This window comes from Bufo gargarizans, chromosome 5 (assembly GCF_014858855.1).
Source record: "Bufo gargarizans isolate SCDJY-AF-19 chromosome 5, ASM1485885v1, whole genome shotgun sequence".
Taxonomy (NCBI): domain Eukaryota; kingdom Metazoa; phylum Chordata; class Amphibia; order Anura; family Bufonidae; genus Bufo; species Bufo gargarizans.
Window position 1 is genome coordinate 490,841,097 of NC_058084.1, and position 14,177 is coordinate 490,855,273.

General features: G+C 46.7%; 1 protein-coding gene across 4 annotated transcripts in view; it reads left to right on the plus strand.

Annotated features, from left to right (window-relative positions):
- Positions 1 to 2,434: 2,434 nt before the first annotated feature.
- Positions 2,435 to 14,177, plus strand: part of CAPSL (calcyphosine like) — a 32,131-nt gene continuing 20,388 nt past the window's right edge. For 2 of the 4 annotated variants that reach the window (XM_044295622.1, XM_044295623.1), the window contains exons 1-2: positions 2,435 to 2,498; positions 13,689 to 13,825. In XM_044295622.1, coding sequence (XP_044151557.1) covers positions 13,689 to 13,825 — 137 coding nt within the window. In that variant the 5' untranslated portion in view covers positions 2,435 to 2,498. Of the gene's footprint in view, positions 2,595 to 3,666; positions 3,721 to 13,688; positions 13,826 to 14,177 lie in introns of all 4 variants that reach the window. The other 2 variants (XM_044295625.1, XM_044295624.1) reach the window with 2 other exon arrangements.

Consider the following 14,177-nt stretch of genomic DNA (forward strand, 5'->3'; position numbering starts at 1 on the left):
GGCCCCGTCCGGTCCAAGTGGGCAATCGTGAGGAATATGAGGTGAGCAATATCCTGGACTCACGCCTGGTCCGCGGTCGGTTGCAGTTTTTGGTCCATTGGCGTGGTTATGGTCCAGAGGAGCGTTCCTGGGTTCCCTCCGCAGATGTCCATGCTCCTGCTTTGCTCCGAGCCTTCCACGTACGCTTCCCTCAGAAACCGTTCCTTACTCCGCGGAGGAGGGGCCCTTGAGGGGGAGGTACTGTCATGGTCTTACCTTCTTACTGTTCTCCTTCGTTTGACATGTGCTGGCGGCCATCTTGGTTTCTGGGTTTCTTGTAGCCTCCCACCCTGCGGCTTCTCCTTCCCACTGGGAGGAGCTGGATGCCTAGCTCATATATAGGAGGTCTGTGGCTTCAGTTCCTTGCTTGGTCCTCCTGTGTTCACATGCTTCTAAGACTGCTGCTGCTTCTGGTTCCTGATCCTGGCCTCGTCTGACTACCCCGTTGGTTCCTGATCCTGGCTTCGTCTGACTACCCCGATGGTTCCTGATCCTGGCTTCGTCTGACTACCCTGCTGGTTCCTGATCCAGGCTTCGTCTGACTACCCTTCTAGTTCCTGACCCCTGTCTACGCAAGACCCTGCTTCGGTTTAGCCATCCGTTTGGACTTTTGCTTACAGCTTGATTTTCAATAAAGCCTTCTTATTTCCACTTATCTCTTGTTGTACGTCTGGTTCATGGTTCCATGACACCATCTCAGTGAGGTGGACAAAGAAATAAAAAAAAGAACAAACAGCAGGTAGTGCTATACAGATACAAAAGTATTCAGATCCAGATGCTGGTTTGCAAAACGGCAAAATATTTGTGGGGGACAACCCCTTTAAAGGGCATTATTATTTTTTAGGGGCACTCATAGGACATTATTACCTTCAGAAAGTCATACATCAGGCATTATTACTGTCTAGGATTAAAAAGGGGGCAATTAGTTAATGAATTAATTAATTTATAGGAAACTCACAGATTTAATTATTATGTTCTAGGTGGTACAAGAAGATCATTATTATTATTGTCTAGAAGGCATATGGATGGTATAAATAATATGTACGTAGAGCGGCAGTGTGCATATATGTGTGGTGCAATCTAGCTGTCTGAGGCACCCTAATGGGCACTTTCATTGGGGGTCACTTTTGTTTGTCTAGGCAGCACTATTTTGGGGTGCAATTATAGCTATGACACCATTATATGTGGGGGCACTGTGCCAATAAGGGCAGATGGGGCAGCAACAGGCACAGAATTGGGTATATCAGCAGGATGGGGAAAGGTGAGGAGCCAAAAATGTATTTGTTACAAACTTTGCGGACACGAGCCATGGATGGAAGAAGTCTTCATGGTGGTCTGGGCCAGATGGAGGAACAATTCCAATTAGAGACGGCAGCTGTAAGTCATTGGATATAACTGCACTGTAATCGCTTATATATCCCGCCGAGCGCCTCTGTAACACTAATATCTACCACTGTACGGTCACTGTATGGCGGTAATATTGGTCTTTGTGCAGTGCTTTGTTTTTGTTATGCAGATAACATTCAGTCACTGTTTAGCGGTATTACCCGCTCAGGCGATGGGTTTGTTTTTTGACCCCTAAACTCCTGGATACTCCTCTGGTGCAGAGTATTGCAGCATTGTCCGTTCTCTTAGGATGCAGATGTGGTGCAGGTAGGTGACCGCGGCGCCTCCAGCGGATCGGTGGAGGTAAACCCCTTTAACCCCTTCTGGCGATGGTGCACTGTTAACCTTTTCAGTGCACTGTACAAGTGGGTGGTGACGGATATGGCAGAATTTTAGTTTTTAGTTTTTTTTATATATATATGGATATATATATGTACCGCAAAAAGACAATATTCCATATTGCTGCATACTATTTGCAGCACAAAAAAATAAAAAGAAAGTTATTTTAATGCAGAGATAAGAAATAATTAAAAAGGGTAGGAGGCCCTAACGCTTCAAAAATGTCCCGGTCCTGAAGAGGTTAAGGGGGAGTTTGTGGCTGACCACCTGTAATACTTTCAGGGGTATTTTGCAGCACTCTTGGCCGGGCACCTCCTTTGGTAATAATACTATGGGAGTAATATCATCATCTTCAGTCATTCTTCTGGTAAGTTCCTGACAATTCAAGGCGCTATAGTAAAGGAAGGGTTAACGCTATGTTGACAGTGCTCCGGGGGCGTGGCCTTCAGGCAGAAGCACTGTTCTGTATGCGAACAGAAGCCGTCTCCATAGCAACCCTACTATGTGTAACTAACCCCGAGCGACCAGCCCGGGCGGGGGGGGGCGGAGAAGAGGTGACAGGCAGACACTTCCACCAATCACTGAGAAGGGTTCTGTCCAGTCAGCCAATCAGAAAGCCAGGCTTCGGAGTAAAGGGGCGGTTCTAGCGTACCTGCTGAATGAGAGCCGCTTCCATAGTTTCAGGTGGAAGCTCCGGGTCGCTGCAGGAAGGATCCGCATCCCGAGACTTGAAGGTGACGTTCGAGGAATCTATAAGTGCCCTTTATGTCTCATCTTCTTCTTCTTCTGCTACTTTAGAAACTTCTGCATCTGATCCATAGAACTTAGGCGTGAGTTTTGTAAGGTGGGGTCTGCCATGTTAAAGGGGTCTTCTGACATTGGATAGTGGCCCTCTATGTACAGATTTAGGCGGTATCGAGCTGATATGGATCCGCTCAGAATCCAGTCTTACGGGAAGGCATGCTGAAGCCTAAAATAGGGTGAAAGTGGGTTCCTGGGAGGGACATATAGGTCAGCGACTGTATACGGACACAACGGTATTCGCCGTCCCTAGGGGCCAGTTATAAAATAATGTATACTGCCCGGTACGTGTTTTGCAGAGGTCCTCGGGATAGAAAATGGCTGTCCTGTGCGGTAAAGAAGTATGCTGACATGATGTACTGGGCCGCCGGAGGACAAAAGGACCCTCTCTCATCCGTCTCATTATTATATGCTTAAAATATATGGCAGGAGGTTTGTCTCCAGCGTATGCACTGCGTAAAGGGCACAGGGCGCAGTGTGCACAGGGTTTTAGGGCGATTCATGATTCCAGAAGTAAATCCGCACTGAAATCTGCAATCAAATCCATGTTTTTCCAGCAGGTTTCATTACGGATCCCTCTCTTTGCATGATTGAAATCCGCAGGGGGCGTGTCCTCAGCAGATGGGGCGTGATGCGTTTTTTTTTTTTTTACACTCGGGTTCGTGAATACCCCAGGGTACTGCAGATTTCTCAACCTTAGGCCCCTTTCACACGAGCGAGAATTCCGCGCGGGTGCAATGCGTGATGCGAACGCATTGCGCCCGGACGGAATCCGGACCCATTCATTTAAATGGGTCTGTGTACATGAGCGGTGGTTTTCACGCACCACTTTTGCGTTGGGTGAAAATCGCAGCATGCTCTATATTCTGCGATTTTCACGCAACACAGGCCCCATAGAAGTGAATAGGAGCGCTTGAAAATCGCATCGCCTCCGCAAGCGGAGTGATTTTCACGGATGCTTGCTAAGGAGACGAGGGATGTATGACCCGTGACCACATTTACTTTATTATTTTCCATTATAACATGGTTATAATGGAGAATAATAACATTCTTTAATGCTAAGTATAATGTCATTTGACATCAGTGAAGGTCCTTTTGCAGGTCCTTCAAGAAGAACAAAGAAGAGGATCCCGGCTGCGCGATCGAGTGGATGAGGTGAGTTATGTTTTTATTATTTTTTAACCCTCAATCGACATTATACTAAGCATTCTGTATTAAAGAATTCTATTATATAACCATGTTATAATGGAAAATAATAAAATCTACAGAACACCTACCCCAAACCTGAACTTCAGTGAAGAAGTCCAGGTTCGGGTCTGGGTACCACATTCACTTGCGCGGAAAAAAAAATGAACAATGGAACGCAATCGCAGTCAAAACTGACTGAAATTGCGTGCCTACTCGCACGATTTTCCCTGAACGCACTTGCATCACATCTGGTCCTCACCGGCGACGCCCGTGGGAAGGGGGCCTTAGAGTGGCAATGAGGGGGGGGGGGGGTCCTGCCCCGTACACCGCACGGCGGGTGGGTCTGGAAGTTTGGAATCAGTATGAGAATAACTGGTGGGTGATCATCGAATTTTAGAAGGAAGGGACCTGAAGTCTGAGGGCGCGTTTACCGGTTACTGTTTTGTTGCTTTCGGAAAATGCATCACACATAAAAAAGCGGTTGGAGCCCCAGTGATCTAATAGGATAGGGGGTAACACTTAACAGCCGGAATACCCCTTTTTATGTTTCTCCTGCAAAAAAACTAAAACAAGGAAGCAATGCATGTGTTTCTGATTTTCAGGGGATTTAGGCTACATGCACACGTTCAGGATTCATGTGCGGAGAATCCGCACTGAAATCCGCAGGTGTTCACAGGCAAATCCGTGCGGTCAATCCGCATTAATTGGTGCGGATTTGCGTGCGGATTTGGTGCGGATTCGGTGCGGATTCGGTGCGGATTTTACGCATGCGGATTTCACTAAGTGAATTAAGAAAATCTGGTCAGGAAAAAAAAAATTAATTGACATGTCGCGGATTTTAAAATCCGCACCGCAGGTCAAAATCCGCGCGGAAAAAATCTGCATCGTGTGCATTGAGAATTTCAAATTCTCATAGAATACAATGTACATGACCTACGGTGCGGATTTTCCGCGCGGAAAATCCGCACGCAATCCTGATCGTGTGCAGGGGGCCTAAAGGAGTTGTCTAACTTGATATATATTTTTTTAAATAACCCTCCTCCCCCCCTTACCTGGCAGGACCTGTCAAGTGAAGCATACCCACTTGCTCCCTGCCGCCCGGTTCTGGCTCCGTAGGTTCACCGTGGGCACCTCGCCCCGTCTATGCAGGGCGTTTACATGCAGGGCCAAAGCTGAGTGAAGACAGCGGTGAACCCACGGAACCAGAACCGGGCGTCAGGGAGCAGGTAGGTATGCTTCCCTCGACAGTTTCCGCTGGGTAGCTGGTGGGCAGGCTCGGACTGGCCCACAGGGGTACACGGGATTTCCCTGGTGGGCCCCTGAGCAAGTTGGCCCCCTAGTCTCCCACCCCCTGTACCAGTGGCACATAACACATTAGTTCAATCATAAGTGACAAAAACCCACGTCACTATTTGCGGCTTGCAGCGCCGAGGATTTACCGTAAGATAACTAGAGACATTTTCCTTTGTATTTTGGACATAACACATTAGACCTACTGCACTACATACATATATTCCATGTACAGCACCTCCACCAGCCGATGTTCTTATAAAAAACCTGATAGATTTTTTATTATATTTAAATGTATCCGTATGGTGGGCCCCCAAAATACATTTTACTGGTGGGCCCTAGGTGCCCCAGTCCGACACTGCTGGTGGGGCAATATTTAAAAAAACTATATGAAGTTTGAAAACCTCTTTAATGGAGGTTGAACCTTAAGGATTCAGGGGTCCCAAAATCATCAGTATTATAAATGGCACGTGGCAGGTGGGGATCCTGTTATAGACTTAGCATTAAGGGGATAAGTGTATGTTTCTGAATGGATGGGGGTCCCCCACTGATCATGAGAATGAGAGTCCTGTGCCCCCCGTGTGAAGCAGCAGGTTGTGCATGTTCACTGCCCGTACATGGGACTGCCGATAAGAAGCAGAATCCAGCATCTCTTACCCTGGGTTCAGACCTGAGCGTTTTACAGCGCGTTCCTACGCGCTGTAAAACGCACAACAGGCAAGAACCAATGATTCCCTATGGGAATGGTTCTCACCTGGGCGTTTTACAGCGCGTACGATCGCGCTGTAAAACGCCCGACGCTCAAACAAGTGCTTGAGCTTTTTTTTTGGGCGTTTGTCGCGCGTTCCCGCACATAGATATTCGGGAACGCGCGACAATGTGTGCACGCCTGTCTCTGCATGCGCAATTGTAAACGCCCGTACAATCGCGCATACAGAGCGCTCGTTTCAGAACGCTCAGCTCTGAACCCAGGGTTAGAGAATAAATGCAGCAGACATGTGCGACCTGTTACTGAGGGTGCCAGTGTGGATCCCAGTGGTGGACCGTAATCAGTGGGTGTCCAAGTGGTGGGCTGGGATCAGTGGGGGTCCCAGTGGTGGACCATGATCAGTGGGGTCCCAGTGGTGGACTGTGATCAATGTGAATCCCAGTGGTGGACCGTGATCAGTAGGTGTCCAAGTGGTGGGCTGGGATCAGTGGGGGCCCCGTGGTGGACCGTGATCAGTGGGGGCCCCGTGGTGGACCGTAATCAGTGGGGGTCACAGTGGTGGACCGTGATCAGTGGGGGTCCCAGGGCTGGACCATGATTAATAGAGGTCCCAGTGGTGGACCGCGTGATCAATAGGTGTCCAAGTGGTGGGCTGGGATCAGTGGGGGTCCCAGTGGTGGACCATGATCAGTGGGGTCCCAGTGGTGGACTGTGATCAATGTGGATCCCAATGGTGAACCGTGATTAGTTGGAATTTCAGTGGAGGTCCCAGTGGTGGACCGCGATTAATGAAGGTCCCAGTGGTTGACCGTGATCAGTGGGGGTCCCAGTGGGGGACTGTTATCAATGGGGGTCGTAGGGCTGGATCATGATTAATGGGGATCCAGCGGTGGACTGTGATCAGTGAGGGTCCTAGCAGAGGACTGTGATCAGTGGAGGTCCCAGTATTGGACCATGATTAATGGAGGTCCCAGTGGTGGACCGTGATCAATAGAGGTCCCAGTGGTGGACCATGATCAGTGGGGGTCCCAGTGGTGGATCGTGATCAGTGGGGGTCACAGGGGTGGACCATGGTTAGTGGGGGTCCGAGGACTGGACCATGATTAATGGGGCTTCAAGCAGTGGACTGTAATCAGTGGAGGTTCCAGTGGTGGACCGCGATTAATGGAGGTCCCAATGGTAGACCGTGGTAAGTGAAGGTCCAAATGGTGGACCGTGATCAGTGGGGGTCCCAGTGGTGGACCATGATCAATGGAGACCCCAGTGGTGGACCATGATCAGTTCGGGTTTCAGTGGTGGACCGTAATCAGTGGGGGCCCCGTGGTGGACTGTGATCAGTGGGGGTCACAGTAGTGGACTGTGATCAGTGGGGGTCCCAGGGTTGGACCATGATTATTGAGGTTCCAGTGGTGGACCGTGATCAATAGAGGTCCCAGTGGTGGACCATGATCAGTGGGGGTCCCAGTGGTGGATCGTGATCAGTGGGGGTCACAGTGGTGGACCATGGTCAGTGGGGGTCCGAGGACTGGACCATGATTAATGGGGCTTCAAGCAGTGGACTGTAATCAGTGGAGGTCCCAGTGGTGGACCGCGATTAATGGAGGTCCCAATGGTAGACCGTGGTAAGTGAAGGTCCAAATGGTGGACCGTGATCAGTGGGGGTCCCAGTGGTGGACCATGATCAATGGAGACCCCAGTGGTGGACCATGATCAGTTGGGGTTTCAGTGGTGGACTATGATCAGTCGGGGTCCCAATGGTGGACCTCTACATAACCACTTCACACACTGCATTGAGATTTAGAATAGTACAGGTCGCTATCTTTGCACCACCTTTGGGTGCACTGTGGACCCCTAAGCTGGGATTACTCCTCTGTAACCCCCTTTAGCTAAACCGGCGTCAATTTCTGTGTTGCTGATGGAGCTGCTTATGGCTGACATCTCTGTAAATCTACGCTGTAATCATTCTATTTCATTAGCAGACTGAACTATATATTTCTCCACACCCCGAGACTGGAGGGCCCCAGGCCCTTGATCTAGGTCCTCCGCTTAAGGTTCATGGTGACCATCAGAAAGCAGGATAGAGCGGTGGTACACTTCATCATCATGGCTTCTATGTTCTATCCATGAGTTGTGTCCGGTTTTGCAGCTCCATAGCAGTGAGAGAGGCTGAGCTGCAGTACCACATTCATCCTGAGGACAGGTGTGGCGCTGTTTGGGGAAGACAGCAGATGTGTTTTTCTAATCCTGACAGTTCCTTTGAAGACACTTTCCTGCCGCCCACCGCCCTGTTATGCTGGAGAAGAAAGAATCTGGTGACGTAGTAATATTTAACCAGGCCTATCAATCAATAACAGAGATCGGGCACAACCTTGGGGATCGGGTGTAAGGTGAGATCAAATCTCTGAATAATCAGAACAAAGACTCTTCTGTGGAGCCGTCCCTGCCGTCCGGTGCCGAGAGAGCAGAAACTGAGTAATATGACGGCGGTGCTGGGGTGCTCCCCACCATTGGTAGCGCTGTCAGCCATTCGGTCACACTGCTCCATCAGCATTTTATTTTTTTTATTTATTTTTTATCCATAAATTCCACCCCCCCTTCCCTGATAGAGCCCTAGGCAGCTGCCTACTCTGCCTTCTTCCATGTCTAACTGCACCCTGCCAATGAATGCCATCCAAACGGAAACTGGGTGCAATGGATGGCATGGGCACAGGAGCTGGGCGGCACCATCATCATCAGTGGGTATAATACAGCTAACATACAGCGCTAATCCCAGCCTTTTAGCCCCTCAGATGCTGCAGCATGAAATGATTTTGGCAGAGAGGTCTCAGCCCATCGGAGCAAGGTGGTTACGGGGTCCCTATGGGTTTTTATGGCCGCCAGACTCTCATAAAGACTCCCAGGTCTGCTGGCGGTTTAGCTAAACCATGAGCAAGTCCATGGCAATCACGTAGAAAAAACGCAGCAGAAACTGGTGGGGTTTCAGCCGCTGAACATGCAGTGTGTTTTGCCTTTTGAGGGCTGGATTCATGCTTGTTTTGTTTTTTTTCTTGACTTTTGTTTTTTTTATTAGATTTTTTTATTATTATTTTTTTTCATGTATTTCTTTGGTTCATTTATTTTTTTTTCATGCAGGAAAAATGTCAGCTGAAAGTCTTTGAGAAATTTAAAATGCAGGCCACGCATGGATTTTTTTTTTTTGCTAGTGGTGTTTTTTTTTTAAGGAGTGTAGATATTTTTTCAGGCGTTTTTCCAAAAATGGTACTAAAAAGAAAAATGCTATAAAAAATGGCTGCCACACGCAAGTAAACGAGCTGCGGTTTTTATAGCATTTTTTGTTTAGGGGGAGAAAGTGCCAAGCAAATGCAGGAGTTGTAATAAGATTTTTTTAAAATTTAAAATAGTAAAAAAATATAAAAAATGTGTGTGTGTATAAATATATATTAAACGACCACCCAAAAAAAAGTGGAAAAAAATAATAAAAGTTAAAATATATACATACCCCCACTGCCTGTTTTACTGGTCACATCACCTGTGATGTCATCACAGGTCCTTCAGCTCTTCCAGTGCATTAGATTCAATTGGATTTCCTTCCAGAGGACGGCAATACAGTAGTATCTAGCTGACAGGCAGGACGTTTGGGGCCTGGGACAAAACATCAGGGGCCGAGACCCCAAATGTTTTAACCTAGCAACGCCCCTGCAGGCCGCACAGGGAACTGTCACTTTTCCCCACACAGATTAGCACAGTGTGACGACACACAATGCTCTGTACACGGATAAGTACACAGAGGAAGATTTATTAAAACTAGTGCAAAGGAAAACTGGCTTAGTTGCCCATAGCAACCAATCAGATTCCTCCTTTCATTTTTCAATGAAGCTGTGAAAAATAAAAGGTGGAATCTGATTGGTTGCTATGGGCAACTAAGCCAGTTCTACTTTACACCAGTTTGATAAATGACTATATATATATATGTGTAAAGAAAAAAATGTCCGCACTCTCAAACACGTTATTCACCCCTGTGGTAGCAATGTTTTCAGCTCATTCACAGAGTCTCTTTTCTAGTGCGACTAGTGTTGAGTAAAGTTGTGCTTCAAGTTCGGCGTTCAAGGTTCGAGTTATCTAAGAATTCCGTTATGGATTCCGCTACCACGGACCATAAGGGTCCATTCACAAGGGTCCGCAACTGTTTTGTGTTCCACATAGTGTGTATCCGCAAAACACGGACAACTGCCATGTGCGTTCCGCATTTTGCGGACCGCACATGGCCGGCACTATGATAGAAATGCCTATTCTTGTCCGTGGCTGCTGACAAGAATAGGACATGCTCTATTTTTTTAGCGGGGCCGCACCATGTGCTGTCCGCATCTTTTGCGGCCCCATTGAAAATAAATAGGTCCACACCCCTTCCGCAAAATTGCGGAACGGATGTGGACGTGTGAATGGACCCTTAGTTATGGCCCGTGATAGCAGAATCCATAACGGAATTCTTACATAACCCGAACCTGAACCACAGGGTGAATAAAGTGTTTTTTCTTTTCACTCATTTTTTGAGAGTGCTGCCATTTTTTTAAATTCTTATATTGTCTATTCAGTAGGACTATCAGCTGTGTATCCACCTGACTTCTCCACAACGCAACTGATGGTCCCGATCCCATTTATAAGGCAAGAAATCCCACTTATTAAACCTGACAGGGCACACCTGTGAAGTGAAAACCATTTCAGGTGACTACCTCTTGAAGCTCATCAAGAGAATGCCAAGAGTGTGCAAAGCAGTAATCAAAGCAAAAGGTGGCTACTTTGAAGAACCTAGAATATGACATATTTTCAGTTGTTTCACACTTTTATTTTCAGTTGTTTCACACTTTTTTGTTATGTATATAATTCCACATGTGTTAATTCATAGTTTTGATGCCTTCAGTGTGAATCTACAATTTTCATAGTCATGAAAATAAAGAAAACTCTTTAAAAGAGAAGGTGTGTCCAAACTTTTGGTCTGTACTGTATATATATATAACGGTTACTCCTGCAGTATATAAATCTTTTGCTAGAGGTAGTTGTGCATTGTGTGTGTGTGTGTATATATATATATATATTACTCTTTTTGTGAGGCAAGGTAACAAAAAAATGGCTGTTCTGGCACAGTTTTTATTTTTGGTATTTTAAAATGTTCACCTGACAGAGTAGATGTGATATTTTTATAGAGCAGGTCGAAACGCCGCGGTAATAACCTAATACGTCTATTTTTTTAACATTTTATTTTGGATTTACACAATAACATTTTTTTGGGTGATTGTCTTAGGTAGGGGCTCATTTTTTGCAGGGTGAGATGATGGTTTGATTGGTACCATTTTGGGGCACATATGAATTTTTGATCGCTTGATATTACACTTTTTGTGATGTAAGGAGATAAAAAATGGCTTTTTTGGCACGGTTTTTATTTTATTTCTTTTATGGTGTTCACCAGACAGGTTAGCGCATGTGATATTTTTATAGAGCAGGTTGTTACGGATGCGGCGATACCTAATATGTCTTTTTTTTTAATATATATATCTTGGTTTTACACAATAAGAGCATTTTTGAAACAAAGTGTCTCCATTTTCTGAGAGCCTTATCTTTTTTATTTTTTGGACAATTGTCTTAGGTAGGGGCTCATTTTTTGCGGGATGAGATGACTGTTTGATTGGTACTATTTTGGGGTACATATGACTCTTTTGATCACTTTATACTATTTTGTGGGAAGTGCGGTGGGCAAAATTGCAATTTCAACATAGTTTTTCTTTTTTATTATGGCGTCGTTCACTGTTTCGGTAAAAGTACATGATCCTTTTATAGATCAGGTCGTTACGGATGCGGCGATACCAAACATGTTTGGTGTTTTTTATTTTTTACAAATTTTAGCCAATTATATGTGCGGATATAGGAAGAAGTTAGAATTTTTGTTTCCCCTTTTTTTTTTTTTTTTTTTTGGAGTTTTTTGACTTAGTCCCACTTGTTTCTTGAAAATCCAGTGGGTCTGATGCCTCTACAGTACACTGTATAGTGTACTCTAGTGTATTGTCATTCACAGTAAGCCTGATCAGGCTCCTGCCTTTAGCAGGAAGCTCCCTCCCTCAGTTTACCCTTCAAGCATCGGCCCGATGGTTATCCCCTCCAGCAGAGCAGCGGCCCGATGGTTATCCCCTCCATGCAGCAGTCCCTAAGGACCGCGGCATGGAAGGGGTTAAACAGCCGACATCGGTGTTGGACGTTTCAAGCAGAGTGTCAGCTGTATGTTACAGTTAATACTTTGCCCCGCTGCCGCTCTGCAAACCTTGACTGGGGGGGGGGGGGCGAAGGGGGCTTGTTGCGTTGCTGGCCATCCTGAAGGAAGGGGGGGTGGCTGGGGGGCTTGTTGCAGCACCGGTCATCCTGAAGGGGGGCTTGTTGCCACTCCGGCCATCCTGAAGGGGAGGGGGGGTGACGGCTTGTATTGAAGTGATTGTTAGGCTGATGAGGACGGCTTCTATGGGGGTTCAGATGGCCATCCTACACAGCGGGGGAAGGGGGGGGGAGGGACAGCATCTGGCCTCTGCAGAGCAGTGGCCCGATGGTTAGCTTCTTCCATATAGCGGTCCCTAAGGACCATGGCATGAAAGAGCTTATGTCTGCAGTTTGAAGCAGACTGTCAGCTGTATGTTACAGCTGACAGTCTGCACTGCTCTGCCATCCTGGGGGGGGGGCGAGGAGGAGGGAGAGGGAGACAGTGCGCACTCCAGTGTGCACAAAGAAGGAGTTACAGAAAATCTGTCAGATGACGGATTCTCTGTAAACTCACTGAGAGCAGCCAGCTGTGCATAGGAAGCACAGCAGGCTGTAGAACAAAAACAAAAAGATAGATAAATAGAACCAATTGGAGAAATGATTTTCTCCACAAAATTAATTAGTGTAAAAATTTTATTTTTTTTAAAATGAAGGTGTCCATATCTTTTAATGATTGGACAGAACGCTCCTAAGTTGCCCTGCCTTATTATAGAGAGAACTGCGCAGCCATACAGTTACATCTGCTCCATCTCCTCTATCCCTCCCGCTCTCATCTCTAGGATTAGTGTAGCCAGGATAAAGAAAGTTACAGTGAGGACAATGCCGGAGCCTAAACAATGCTCTAGACCACCAGGGATCCTTACGCTAAAGGGCCACAAAGTTTTGGTAAAAATTTTTGATTTGCCACATAACAACTGGGAAAATAGTATTCAACAGCATTCAGGACTAGCTCAATGAATTATTGTCTTTACCCCTGGTGGTCTAGGGCATAGAAGGGGATGAAGGGTTACTGAGGTTTGGTGAAACTTTTGATATGTCATAGAGACATATAAAAAGTTTTGATCGGTGGGGGTCTGAGTGCTCCGACCCCCAGCGATCACTAAAACAAGGAGAGAGAAGTGCACATGTCTCACGCTCTCTCTCCTCACTGCAGAGGACTTCTGTAGAGCCCATCTCCTGCATTGAAGAGATAGAGTGCTATGCAGGGACTTCTGTCTCCTCGTTCTAGCGATCGGTGGGGGTCTCAGCACTCAAACCCCCTCTGATCGAACCATTTGCTATGTCTCTATGACATAGGGGCCTTTAGCCCCTTCCCTGCCCTAGACCACCAGGGATGTGGACGATAACTTTCACTGCACTAGTTCTGGATGCTGTTTAATACAATTTTTTTCCGATGTTACTTGGCCCTGTGTATCCAGTTGCAGTTCAGTATTTCACGGCTTAGTGGGAACAGTGCCCAGGTCCCAAAGTGCCCGCTCGCTAACTCCAAAAGCTTAGATGGAACATGACACAGGGGCTTATACTGTAGATAAGATTTCCATTGTAAATTTGGTATGTGTCTGGTGATCCACATGGTTGAGCCACCAGAGAGCCACAATATCTTTAACATCTTCCCTGTTTTCTCTGTATCCTGTAGATGGCCGGCACGGCTAGGCACGACCGCGAGATGGCGATGCAGGCAAAGAAAAACCTGACCACCTGCACAGACCCATTGGAGAAGCTTCGTCTGCAATGTCTCTCACGGGGCTCTGCGGGAATTAAAGGCCTGGGAAGGTGAGCAATGAAGGTTGTGTCCCCCCCCCCCCTTCCCTTCATCCGAAGACAAAATCTCTGGTTCCCTTTGCTCCAGATATTTAAAGGGACCACCTCCTGTATGTAATTGTTGTGTCAGTAATTAGTTGTCAGTCTGTAAAAGAGAAATAATATGGTTATTAATTTTTTTTTTGTGTGTAGTAGCTATTTACTTTTAATTATTAAAACCTTCCCTGGTGACGGCCATATTGAAGATATGCCTGTCCTGTGTTATCTGTCTAGACAGTGCCACAAAGTGTGTACGATTTATGGGAGCTCATTGACGGAGAAATGGCCTCCCCCAGAAACCATGAAGTGACAGGGGAGCTGCATC